The sequence below is a fragment of the Temnothorax curvispinosus genome, unplaced genomic scaffold (genome assembly GCF_003070985.1).
Source record: "Temnothorax curvispinosus isolate PA1 unplaced genomic scaffold, ASM307098v1 QBEX01001320.1, whole genome shotgun sequence".
Taxonomy (NCBI): Eukaryota; Metazoa; Arthropoda; class Insecta; order Hymenoptera; family Formicidae; genus Temnothorax; species Temnothorax curvispinosus.
Window position 1 is genome coordinate 1 of NW_020211100.1, and position 13,988 is coordinate 13,988.

A 13,988-nucleotide genomic window follows, 5' to 3' on the forward strand; every position below is an offset into this window, starting at 1 on the left:
GACCTGGCCGTAGTAAACGCAGCGAGGAACACAGCTTATAGACTAAGGTGTCAGGGAGAATGGAGAAATACAGGAACGAGACGTACAAGGCTCGACCTGTTCCAGAAACACCCTTTCACTTTAAAACAAGATAGAGTTCCTAAAAAATACCAGTTGGTAAAACATTTTAAGATACAAATACCAACTAGAAAAGAATGGTCTGACCCGGGGGGAGTCAGGGATCCCAATGTGGATCTATGGTTCACTGATGGGTCAGGCATTAATGACTACTTTGGGGCAGGATTTTACGGGCCGAAGGAGAACCACAGGGAGAGTATTCCTGTGGGAAGCCACTCAACTGTTTTTACAGCTGAGATACTGGCTAGCCTAAAGTGCGCGGAATATCTGCTAAACAAAGATACGAAGGGAAAGAAGATAAACATCTGCTCGGATAGTAGAGCAGCCATACAAGCGCTGGCAAAAACAACTCCCGAATCAGCATTGGTTTGGGATTGCATGCTAGCATTAGAAAAATTAGGCGGACTTAATAAGGTCACGCTAGTATGGGTGCCTGGGCATCAAGGAATACCAGGGAACGAAACCGCAGACATGCATGCCAAGAAGGGGGCTAATGAAACACCAATTGGCCAGGTGACGGAAATACCCTTTGCAGTAGGCAAAGAAATTATCAAAGGTCGCCTAAAAAGGGAACACCTGGCCAGGTGAAAGAAGTTAAAAATCTGCCGCCAGGCCAGGACTTTGATGAAAGACAGCAGACCAGGTAGGGCTAAAAAACTACTGGCGCTGAGTAAACAGAAACTAAGAATGGCGTTGGGATTGCTTACTGGTCACTCCACCATACTCAGAGCACACCTTTTTAATCTCGGGCTCGCAGAGCAAAAGGCATGTCGCCTTTGCGGAGACGAGAAAGAAGACAACGTACATATAATATGCCAATGCCCGGCATTTATATGTAAAAGATACAAAACCTGGGGATGTATGTACCTAACTCCACAGGATCTAGAAAATGCTAGGGTTACAGATCTGATAAACCTGGTACAAGGCTCAGGACTGTATCTCGAGACCTAGCAAAAAACAAGTGGGAAGGCACAAAGGATCAGCTACATCTGGTGGCCGACAGGGACCCTGGTGGTACCTCCCACTACTACTACTACTACTACTACTACTAACTCCCGATACAAATTTATGAGAGGGGAAAAAGGGGAGCAGGATATAAAAATCAGAGTGTCGCGAAACGCGCGTCATTCCTCTCGATTCACGCATCGAAGAAAGAGATATCTCTTCATGCCCGCACCAACGTTCGTCGACCTGCAAGGTTTCGTCGTCGGGATGAAATTTGTCGTGAAAGAGGTGGCGGTGCTGAGAAACGGGGCCGTTCTGGCGCATTACATCTTTACATGCCCCATGCCGTGGAATTTCCTCACAAAATCCGACAAATCGTGCGCTTCTTGGTTGATTCGCAATCACCATGGATTACGATGGGAAGACGGAAACGTGCCGTACAGCAAGGTGAAGCGTTTAATTACGTCGGCCGTGCTCGGTGAGGAAGAGGACGACAACGATGACGACGACGACGACGACGAGATGCCGACTCTCGTGTACGTCAAGGGATGTCAGAAACGAGAATGACTGGTGGATCTGCTTGAAAATAAAGCGAAAAAAAAACATCGAGACTCTGGATGCGGATTACGAAGATATCGAATCTTTAAATATTCTAGATGCTACTAATACTATGAGATGTAGAAAACACGTTAAGAATTGCGCGTTGCAAAATGTATTAAAAATATTTAACTGGTGGTCGAAACGCCAGAAAGAATTGTCATTAAAAAAAAAAAAAAATTTTATATGTATGTATGTGTAAATTTTACAATGTTTTATTTCCTTTCCCCCATTAGTCGATAGTGTACAAAATTAAAGAATAAGTAGGTATACGTGACGAATTCTAACTTGATAGCTTCGAGGGGGGGTATCAGGTGTCAGCGAACATGTCTGAACATGTTTCGGTTGCAACGGTTGATGTCATGCGGAAGGGAGAGGGGGGGATACATCTTAATAAAAAAAAAACATCCTACCCTAATCCCCTCTCCTAAATTTCAGAGCGCTGATTGGGCGTTCCAGAAACATTAGTTTCCCCTTCCTTCATCATAGTTTTGGAAGTTGCCGTGTATATTCAATTAATTAATCGAAAAAAACGAAAAAACTTACTTGTTACACTTGTTCTCGTACGATGGAGTTTCATCATCATCATCGTATAAAACGATTAGTCTCGTATCGACTGCTTGTGCGAACGGTGTTCACTTCTCATATCCGAGAGAAAGAATGTATTCCGTTGAAGGAAGCAACGGCGGTAACAGCAGTGGCAGTAGACGTATGAATTATTACGTACCGATTCACGATGATGATGATGAAACTCCATCGTACGAGAACAAGTGTAACAAGTAAGTTTTTTTGTTTTTTTCTTAAATTATAAAGCTTTTATATTTTTTAAATTGCAAATTATAAATTGTATTATTTTTTTATTACTAATTTCGTTATTTTTTACAGCATTTCGTTGAAGCGTCGCGCGGTTCGTATACTCAGCAGACGATACGCGTTGACGGCTACGGGATACAAATTCCGTGAAGTTGGCGTTAACGTGGGTCCACCGAATTACGTGGAGATCGCCGTAGGAGATAATCGAGGAACGGAATTGATACTGTCCCTCGAAACATGGAAGGGATTCTACGAACAACGACGGAACATTCTGAATTTCATTCGATCCTCTAAAAATACGTGTGATTTTATAAGCGTTGGACCGCTAACATTGAGAATTTGTACGATTAACGGTGTCAAACTCGTACGTCTCGAGTCTTTAAACGTACGCTTAACAATGATCGAATCGATGTTACACCGTATGCTCGATCTTGATCCGTGCATCGACGCGATGTTCCATCGATTGGGTAGAATTGTCGAAACGGTCGATGTCAAGTTCACGCAATTCTCCAAAATCGCGTCCACTGTAACAAATCCTACGCAAGTATTGAATGTAATACGCGATAGCAATGCCTTCGATAAACATCAGCTCGTCGATTGTGAGCTCGCAGCTTTATTTTTTAGTGCGCTACCGTAGTACGTAAAAAAACAAAAAATATGTAAAAGAAGAAGAATAAAAAAATGTATTTTTAAAATATAAATTATGACTTAATTTCTTTTCACGCATTTCTATTCGAGCCGTATATGCAACGTTCAACTCGAACCATTCGGGCCGCTTGAAATTTAAGGTATATCATATATCGTAAACTATGAAGCCATGCTCCGGCGACGCTCGCCTATGTGGTGTTGATGCTCCAACGAATCTTTTCTCGCTATTGTAATGCTAAATATATTTTATCTTAATTACTTTTCTGAGCTCTGGTTCAGTCCTCTGCAGTCAGTTAAGTCAGTGAAAACGTTCGCAAGCGCAAGTAGAGCACTGTGTAAGAATAAGAAATGGACCGAGAAGAAAAGTAACGAGAAGAAATGGAACGAAGATATCACATAATCAAAGAATGCATAGAAATTGTGTACCCCGCAGTAGGAGTATGTATACTTAATACCTTTGCGTGCGTGTCGCCCGGTATGCTTTTCGAACTCCAAGCTGAAGCGTGCAGTTCGTCACTTCGTCACGACGATCGTTTAAATCGTCGTTATTTTCGTGAGTGCGCGAGTGTGAATAAGTGTCTGAGAGAGTCACGGACTCACTGTCGGCTTGGGCGTAACATTTTTGAAAAAGCATACCGGGCGGCATGCACGCAACAATACATAATTGTATATTATATATTTTTTAACAAATTAACCATTCTGTTAACGCGTTAGAGTGGATATGGGTCGACAACGTGCCGGTGCGCGAGGTCCGCCTTTATAATATGGCGAGAGTTCGGATCCCTCACAGACAGGTGTGTTTAATATTTTTTCACAGATTTAAAATTTTTTAAAACTTTTTAAATTTTTTTTAAATTTTTTAAAATTCTTTTTCAGGATTTTATATATTTCGATAAAATCCGAATTCGGGGATTTATCAATATACATCGTCAGCGTTTGGTACGCTGGTTTAGAAGAGTGGATTCCGAATATAACGAGGAAATCTGGGACGTTTTAGGAGACGATTCGATATGCAAAATGAGTTTGACGTTGAAAAAAAAGAGATGTGGTAATTTTAAAAAATTTTTTAAAGTTTCATGAATAAATATTTTTATGCTTAATTCCATATACATTATTTATTATTTATTTTTCCGCTTTCTTCACTATTATTAAGTATATTTCATAACAATAATAATATTTTAAATAATAATAATTATTAAGTTAAATCCGCGCGAGGAAAAGAGAACGCCAACGAAAAGACGCGCGCGAACGGGGGAGAGACACAGGAGGTTGGGAGCAAGAGAGAACATCAATAAGGAGAACGGGAGCGAGAGAGAGACCGCGCTGAGGGAAAGACAACGCGAATGAGACGCGGGCGAGCCGTGTGACGTCACGCGGACCGACGTGGCCGTTGGACGCGGAACCCCATCCTCTTGCGGCGCGCCGCCGATAAAATTCCAGCAGCCGAACGGCGCCCGTTAGCCTTTGTAATACCCCGCGCCGATAAAGTGATGCCCCCCCCCGCGGACCACCTTGGTCTAAAACGCGGACACCTACCCTCCCGCGCGGACCCCCTCGCCTTAGAACGCGGACACCTACTCCCTCCCCCGGACCACCCTCGGCGTAGAACGCGGACACCCCCCCCCCTCGGCGGTACCCTTGTCAACAATATGTTTATTAACATATAATAAACATGTCCCGACATGCTCGCCGACCATCCTCCCTCCCCGCGGACCACCCGCGCCCTCGAGTCCCCCCCTTCCCGCGGACCCCCTCGCCCTCGAGTTCCCCCGCCCCGCTCTTCCCTCGCCCGCGGTACCCCCTTTCCCGCCCCGCTCCGCCTTGCACGCGGTACTCCTCCGCCCCGCTCCCCCCCTCGGAGCCCCCGGGGTAGATCTCTCAAAATAACTCCTACTCTCTAAATTTGCGGAAATTAAAGCATAAACAAACATTTCTGAAAAAATTCAAAATTTTATTAAAAAAGAACCCCTTGATTATTAGCAATTTTTATTAATTTTATTATATTCTTCAGTTTTTTCTACCCCTATTTCATATATAATTTGTTAAGATTTGGTTGATTAGTTCTGGACTTATAGAAATTTCGGTAAATTTGGCACATACACACACACATACACAACGAAGAGAATGAAAACAAAGAATGCGAGGAGGATGGTGAAGGTAAAAGGGAGAAGGGAGAGAGAGTGGCAGGAAGTGAATCCAGAGTTGAGGAAGACGTAGACATAAAGGAAGGGGAGGGAGAAAGAGGGGTGAGGGAAGAGACGAAGGTGGTATTCTGGAATGTAGCGGGAATAATAAATAAAGATAGAGACTTTGGGGAGGGGGTAAAGAAGTGGGATGTGATTATTATGATGGAGACATGGATGGATAAGAAAGGATGGGAGAAGATAGAAGAGAAACTACCAAAGGAATTTGGTTGAAGAGTACAAATAGCGAAAAGGAGGAATAAGAAAGGTAGAGCATGCGGAGGAATGCTAGTAGGTATAAGAAAAGGGTTAGAAGAAATAAAGGAGGGTAGAGGGAGGGAAGAGGAGGAAAATAGGGTCGAAGTCAAGCTAAGAATAGGAGAGGAAATATGGAAAATAATAGGAATATATGTAAACAAAGACATTGATAAAAAGTTAGAAGGTTTGAATGATTGCATAGAGGAGGGAAAAATAGGAGTAAGGACCATAATAGGAGGTGACTTTAATGCGAGAACGGGAGATGAGGGAGGAAGGGAAGAGGAAGATGAAGAAAGTGGGAAAGAAAGAGGGAGAAAATCTAAAGATAAGAAGGTGAACAAGGATAGTAGGACGCTATTAGAATTTATAGAAGAAAGAGGATTGATGATTTTAAATGGTGGCACGAAGGGAGACGAGGAAGGAAAATACACATACACGGGAGGAAAGGGTGAAACAGTTATAGACTATATTATAGGTGATGAGGATAGCAGAGAAAAAATAGAAAGACTAGAAATAGGGGATAGAGTAGAATCAGACCATCACCCTCTAATACTGTGGATAAGAGGCGGAGCAAAGAGAACACAGAGAGGGGAAAAGATAGAAAGGACAAGAAGAAGAGGAATATGGAGTGAAGAAAGAAGAAAACATTTCATTGAGAGGTTAGGAAAGATAGGAGGAAACAGAAAGTTGCAGGAGGAGATAGAGGAAGGGGTGTCGAAGATAAGAAAAATACTAAAGGAGAATGAAAAGGGGGAGGTCAGGGAAGCTAATAAGAACAGAAGAGGATGGTGGGATGAAGAATGCAAGGAGAAAAAGAAAGAAGCGAGGACAGAACTAAGAAAGTGGAGAAAGGGGAAAGGGGAGGTAGAAAGATATAGAGAAAGGAGAAGAAAATACAGAGAAGTATGTGAAAGAAAGAAAAAGGAAGAGAAGGAAAGGATGATTACAGAGATAGGAGAAGCGAGATCGGAAAGTAAGGTATGGGAACTGATAGGTAGAGTAAGGAAAAGAAGGAAAAGGATAAACGAAGACATAGGGCTGGAAGAGTGGAAAAAATACTTCATGGAGCTAATGGGAGGCGTGGAGAACAGAGTAGTGAAAAGAGAAAGAGGGAGGGACAGACAAGACGAGGAAGAGATAGAGTTAGAGGAAGTGAGAAACGTAATAAAGAAACTAAAAACAGGAAAGGCAATAGGTAAGGACGAAATCCCGAATGAAGTATGGAAATATGGAGGAGAAGAGATGGTGAGGTGGGCCTGGGAAATATGTAAACGGGTATGGAGGGGAGAAGGCTGGCCGGAACAGTGAAAGGAGGGTGAGATAATACCTTTAGTGAAGAAAGGAGAAGGAAAAAAGGTAAAGGACTACAGAGGGATAACGATCATGCCCTCAATGTATAAGATATACACGGCGGTATTAGCAGAAAGGTAAAGGAATGAAGTAGAAATGAAGAACTTGATTCCCGATAACCAAGCAGGATTTAGAAAAGAAATGGGGACGATGGACCAGATATTTACGCTAAATTATTTGATAAACAGACATCTAGGAAAGGATAAAGAGAAGATGACAGTTCTATTCGTAGATCTCAAGGCGGCGTTTGACTCAGTAGATAAGAAAGTTCTAATTAAGGCAATGAAAGAGAGAGGAGTAAGGCAAGGACTGATAGATAGAGTGGAGGAAGTCTTGAGAGAAACAAAAAGCAATGTAAGAAGGGGAGAAGAAAAAGGGGACTCATTCTGGATGGCGAAGGGATTAAGACAGGGCTGCCCGTTAAGCCCGATACTGTTTAACTTACTAATTGCAGACATAGAGGATCACATGAGGAAGGGCGGATGGGGGGGTGTGAGTGTAAAAGGGGAGAAGATATACACCCTAATGTATGCAGATGACATAGCAGTACTAGCGGAGGAGGAACAGGACATGAGATCCATGATAAGCAGGCTTGAGGGATACCTAGACAAGAAAAGCCTAACGCTGAGTACGGAGAAGACGAAGATAATAAGATTTAGAAAAGGAGGAGGGAGGAAGAAAAAATATGACTGAAGATGGAAGGGAAAGAAATTAGAAGAGGTTAAAGAATTCAAATATCTGGGGTACATGCTGATGGCGAATGGAAGGCAGGAGGCACATATCAGAGAGAGAAGAAAAAAGGCAGCAAGAGTAATGAGGGAAGTGTGGGGAATAGGTAAAAGGATGTGGAAAAAGGACTGTAAAAGAAGGATCTGGCTGTATGATACACTGATATGGACGGTGATGGGATACGGGGCAGAAATATGGGGGTGGAAGGAAAGGAGGGAGGTAGAAGGGATACACGAGAGATACCTCAGATGGACACTCGGTGTAAACTGGAGGACCCCAGGGTACATGGTCAGGGATGAACTAGAAAGGGAAAAAATGGGAGCCAGAGCAAGCAAGAGAGCATGGAAATTCGAAAGAAAACTGGAAGAAGGTAAAGGAGGAAAAATAGCAAAGAAATGTTTGGAAGAAATGAAAGATGGAAGAAGGAAAGGATAATAGGAAGATGGGAGCAGGAGAGAAAGGATTACTGGGAAGGTATCGGTGTAGAAATGAGAGGGGAGGAGGGACTGACGGAGGAGGCACTAGAACACAAGGAGAAATTGAAGCAAAGACAAGAAAGAATGGGAAAGATTATGGAATCGAAATACAACAGGTGGTATAAGCTAATAAGGAAGGATGGGATACCGGATTATCTAAAGAAGGGCTGGGAGGAGGCAAGATGGAACAGAATTGCAAGGTTTAGATTGGGCAACGAGATCAGGGAGGGACTATACTGGGAAAAAGAGGAAGACAAAAAATGCAGGATATGTGAGAGGAAGGAGGAGACGTGGGAACATGTCTGGAAAGAGTGTTCGAGATGGGAAGATTAGGAGGGAGAGAGCTGGCAAGACGTGGTGGGGAAGATAATGAGTGAAAAGGGAGAGGGGAAGGAATGGATAAAAGCGATAGAGGGGATGAAGAGTGGGGGGGAGAGGAAGGAAAAAGAGGTGGAGAAATAGATGGCTAAGAAAATTTATTGGAAGCAAGAAGAAAGGAAGGAAGTAGGATGAAAGTAAAAATAGACGAAGACAAGTCGGTGGAGGAAAGAATCAAAGAAGGAAAGGAAAGGGAAATGAGAAGGGAAAGGAAAGAGGAGAAAAACGAGAGAAAAGAGGAGTTGACAGAAGAGGACATTGTGAAGAAAATGGAGGATAAACTGCTGATGGGATCGGACGACGACGAGGACGAAGCGGACCGGGGGGAGGGATATACGTTATGATTTTTATGTTTCTATGTTATCTTGATGTGAAGCCGTCAGGAACGAGATATTTGTGAGTTTATTTTGAGTTGTACAGGGTTGGGTACGTCCCTACAAAACGCCGAGTTTGTAAAGGTTTGGGAACGTTCCTCAAAAACGCCCTTTAAGGCCCCTTTGGGGTAAATAAAGTACCTTTCGTAACCACACACACATACACACACACACATACACACATACATACATACAGACATTTTTTAAAATTGCAATTTTTCGACGTTTTAGAACATTCTGAACACATTCAGAAAAACAAAAAAAATTTTTTTTTTAACGAAAACAAAGCTTTCTCTATAAAAAAGCAATAAGTGAATACATGAATACGATATATTCGAGATCTTGAATACCAAATCATTTAAAAAAAGAGATATTTTTAAAATAAAATTTTATTTATTCAATTTTAAATTAATAAATTTTTTTATATATGAAACATTTTAACATTCAAGTTATTTTTTTATTCTTTCTTCTGCTTTTATTTATTCCTTTATTCATTCTTTTATTTATTCCTTTATTTATTCCTTTATTCCCTCATTCCTTTATTCCTTTATTCCTTTATTTATTTATTTATTTATTTATTTAATAACTCTCCCCTCCGGGAAAGACGTAATTCTACGTCAAAACTACACACTCTATAGCACTCTCCGGAAAATTCTATCCCTATTTCATATACTTGTGGCAAAAATTCGGTCCAATAGTTTTTAAGTTAAAAACGTTCAAACATACATTTCGGGTGATGTATGTTTGAACGTTTTTAACTTAAAAACTATTGGACCAAATTTGTATTAAAATCATATAAAATAGGGGTATAATTTTCCGGGGAGTGCTATAGGGTGAATAGTTTTTCGTTATCTATTTTCTGGAAACCGATTTTTTTTATTTTTTTAATATTTAAAGAATAAGGAATTAAAAAAATCGGTTTCCAGCAAATTGGTAACAAAAAACTACACACCCTATAGCACTCCCCGGAAAATTCTACACCTATTTCATATACTTGTGGTAAAAATTCGGTCCAATAGTTTTTAAGTTATTAACGTTCAAACGTACACCATCCGTAAGGATTTTATATATTAGTATAGATTAGTATAGAAGTATAGATAGATGCGTAATTTATCGACGTGAAACCAACGACAGCGTGTTTGTCCGTAATTTTTTTATTCTTTATGATTAGAACTTCCGCACAAAACTCTTGTATGGTAGCGTAGTATAACGTAACGTGAATCAACGCACAGGACTCTCGTGTCGTAATGTAACGTAACGTAATGTAGATCAACGCACAAGAAATGTATAACGCCGTAACCGATACGTTTCTTGTGCACTGACTCACTTTACGTTATGCTACGTTACTATACAAGAGTCTTGTGTGGAGGCTCTTAAGTTTATTCAAAGTCAAAGAAGATAAATAAGAAAGAAAGAAGAAGGAAAGAAGAAGAGAGGAAGGGAAGGGAGGGAGGGAGGGAGAGAGAGAGAGAGAGAGAGAGAGAGAGAAGAGAAAAAAAGATAGAGAAAGAGGTAAAGTCTCATAATAATATTAATATATTATATATATATTAGGTAGTCTAATGTGCATGTTATGTGGGGTGATGTGCAACACGTTCACGCGTTGCTCGGAAAACATCCAAAAATCAAATTCTTGAATATGTCATGGTTGTATAATGTAGAGGAAGGAAAATACTACAATTCTGCGTGATTAGATTTTCAAAATTTTAAATTTTTCCTAAAAATTTTTTGAGTTTTTAAAAAAACGTCTGTTTTAGCATTTTCAAATTTTTTTGGGGTGATGTGCAACACAAGTAAAATTAAGGTAAAAAATGCATGAATATCGACATCAATCGACTTAAATGTTAAATTTGGGCTTCTTAAATACAAATTAATTGAAATCTGGTGAACAAAAAATTTCACTGTATTGTAATCGACCTCTGACAAATGGAAATTTCACAAAAAAAATCATTATTTATTTGATTTCTTATTTATTTATCGTTTGAAAATTAATATAATGAAAGAAAAAACGCAACCGGATGATCGCCTTTCAGCAATTTTATTGCTGCCCAAATTAGCTCGCAATTGACCGTGTTAAGGATCGAGTGAAAAGCGAGAGCATTGAGCAGTGTTTCCACGAGCGCGGTCCTGGCGCAGCCACGCGCGACCATCGTGATCGACGCGATCCTCCCAAAACACGGCCCAATGATCCCGTTTTCCCGACACGCTCAAGAGAAAGCGCACGCGTTTACTTAATGTTCACGGAGCATCGAAACCCCCGCTACGAAGCGGGGTCAGGAAGAAGGGCGAACGCGAGCGATCCTCAACAGCACAAACCGTTCAGCCGTACGATAAATCGGTCGCTCTCAGTAATTGTCGAAAACCAATTCTCGCGCCAACGGGTCGGTCTCACTACCGCACGCCGAGCGCCCGAGCAAGGACCAGCATAGCGCGAAGCTTCGACGCGACAAATAACCAGTGCGACCTATCGCCGTCCGCCCCGCAAACACATTTTTGTTTTGTTATAAATTAAAGTGACGACAAACCAACTCAGTGTCAGTTTACTCAACCGCAGTCCACTCCTCCACGAGATTATCCTAACGCCTCGCGCCCTTGTCAGGGCGGTGCCGGTATCTCTCGTGCCCTGAGGTCTCTTCAGGTGTTGCACGAAACAGACCAGAACAGCGATACCCTTATTTTTATACTTTTGTGGCATAATGACTAAACACATTGAAAAATGCATTAAAACACTTCATATACACATGTTCAATTGTAAAATAGCGATAAACTAGCGAAAAATGAGTGTTGCACATCATCCCAAAAAAAGTGTTGCACATCACCACAAACACGCTATTTTGCGCGGACTGGCGTGACACCAACACAACGTAAAAAAATCACAAAATTGCTGTGGATTATCAAAAGTACTTAAAAAACTAACAATATAAAAATATTTACCTATAAGATGACCTAAAACCAATTCACGAAATCACTATGAATGTGAAAAGCGAAAATTACATTGAGCTCGAGAAATTTAACTCGCTTTTCGTACAGCAAACCAGGGTGCGTGCCATCTCGCGAGTTATTTATCTAAAACAAGGTACTATTGACACAAATAGATGGCAGTATGCGGTTCTGTCAAATGTCGACATGCAGACTAGGAATCGGAAACGTTACATATCACCCCATGTTGCACATCACCCCACACAACCCTATACAATTTAATATATATTAGGATGATTCAAGATCTCTGCGACAAACTCTGAGGAACGATAAATCTCGTAGAAAGGACCATATTCTGTGAAGAAACCTATGTTTTCTGACGTATTGTTTGGGAGCTACACGATGGCACAGACAAGTCTTAGGTCTGAGTCTTAGATAATTATTTATTTATTATTTTAAGTATATTTGCAGACAGTTTATAGAAGATGTTTAAAGTGTCTATCCTAAATTTAATTGCATTTTGCGTTACAGAATACAATTAAGTGAAGCAGACACTTTAAAAACATCTTCCGTAAACTGTTTGTAAGTATGTTTATTCAGTGCCATGCGATTATCGATATACAAGTAAGCAAAGTTTTATGCACAATTTTTTATCATGCACATTTTCGAGATTAATATTGAAATGCTTCTATAGGTGATTAATGTGAAAAGTCAACTCCAACTAACGCTTTTCGCGCATGTAAAGAAGATAGAGAAGAAAAAAAATAGATAACAATCACGAATAAAAATAATGTATGTATATTATATTGTGTGTAATATTAGATCCTTTTTATTTTCATCAAAACTTAGATAATGTTCATTTCTAACGTCGTTTTATCTTTTTTAGCAATTAATAAATAACAAAGACAGAATAAAATTACTTACTTTAATAAATGTACTTGGTGTTTTTTTTACATTTTTATTTAGATTATTAGATTGAAACAAAATGAGAAATAAAATTAAATTCAAAAATGAGTTTTGATTGAAATTAAATTAGATAATGCCCAGAAAAAGAAAAATGTAATGTATATCGAATATAAATCAATATCGATATACGTCAATATCGATATATGTATACAGAGTGTGTTCTCATTATGCGCTCAGTGTACGCTCATTATGATTGGTTCTTACAATTAGATCCGGAGACGAACCAAAGGTAAGAACCAATCATATTAAAGAATCACTGACCGCTCACTCAACAGTTGTGTTTCCTAAATGCGGCCATTGTTAAGGGTCAAAAAGATGACAGGTAGAATAGGTAAGGTAGCTAGCACAGGAAGAGAGAGAAGTGCGAGTTTATGTAGTGAGGGGAGTATAGATGATTATTTTAAAAGAAAAAGAGTGGTAAGGGGAAAAGGAGAGAAGGAAGAAGCGTTTAAAAGGAGTAGGAAAATGGTGAGATTGCCAGAGGGGAAAGAACAAATGGTAATAATGAATAAATTGATGGAGGAAATACGAGAATTAAGGAAAGAACAGAAAAAGCAAGGGGTAGAAAGCAAGAAAGAGACAGAAATGATAAGAGATGAGATTAGGAAGATGAGGACGGATAGAAAGTGTGAAAGATAAAAAAAGAGAGGTAAGCCTTAAAATAATTATAATTATAATTATAATTCATTATAATTAAACTTATATTGTGCATAACTCGTTTACGATGAAGATGATGATAGCGTGTTTGTTCGTAATTTTTTACTCTTTCTGATTAGATATTACAAAGTTAAAGATGATGAACAAGAGGAAAAAAAGGAGACAGAGAAAGAGAGAGATAAAGAGAGAAAAAGAGAAAGAGGGGGAGAGAGAAAGAGAGAGAGGGAGAAGGAAGAGACGAGTAAGCCTTAAAATAATATTTAAACATATATTGTGCTTAACTCGTCGACGATGACACAGGTGATAGCGTGTGGGTTCGTAATTTTTTTTTGTTCTCTGTGATTAGATATGACAAAGATAAAGATGACAAACAAAAGGAAAAAAATGAGTCCAGAGAGACAAAGAAAAAGAAAAAAAAGGAAACAGAGAGAGAGAGAGAGAGAGAGAGAGAGAGAGGGGTAGAGAGAGGAGAAGAGAGAATGAGAGGGAGGTAAGCCTTAAAATAATAATTAAACTTATATTAGAAAAGACCTTAAGGGGATGCTAAAGCTAAGGCCGAACTTCCTCGACGTCGGTAA

At 40.0% G+C, this 13,988-nt stretch overlaps 1 protein-coding gene across 1 annotated transcript; it reads left to right on the forward strand.

The window, feature by feature from the left end:
- Nucleotides 1–105: 105 nt before the first annotated feature.
- LOC112462129 lies at nucleotides 106–1,169 on the forward strand (the record flags this gene model as incomplete). Its single annotated transcript, XM_025027748.1, has 2 exons — nucleotides 106–701; nucleotides 1,022–1,169. Coding segments are annotated over 2 exons (744 nt in total), but the record flags the coding sequence as incomplete, so codon positions are not given.
- Between the last annotated feature and the right edge of the window lie 12,819 nt (nucleotides 1,170–13,988).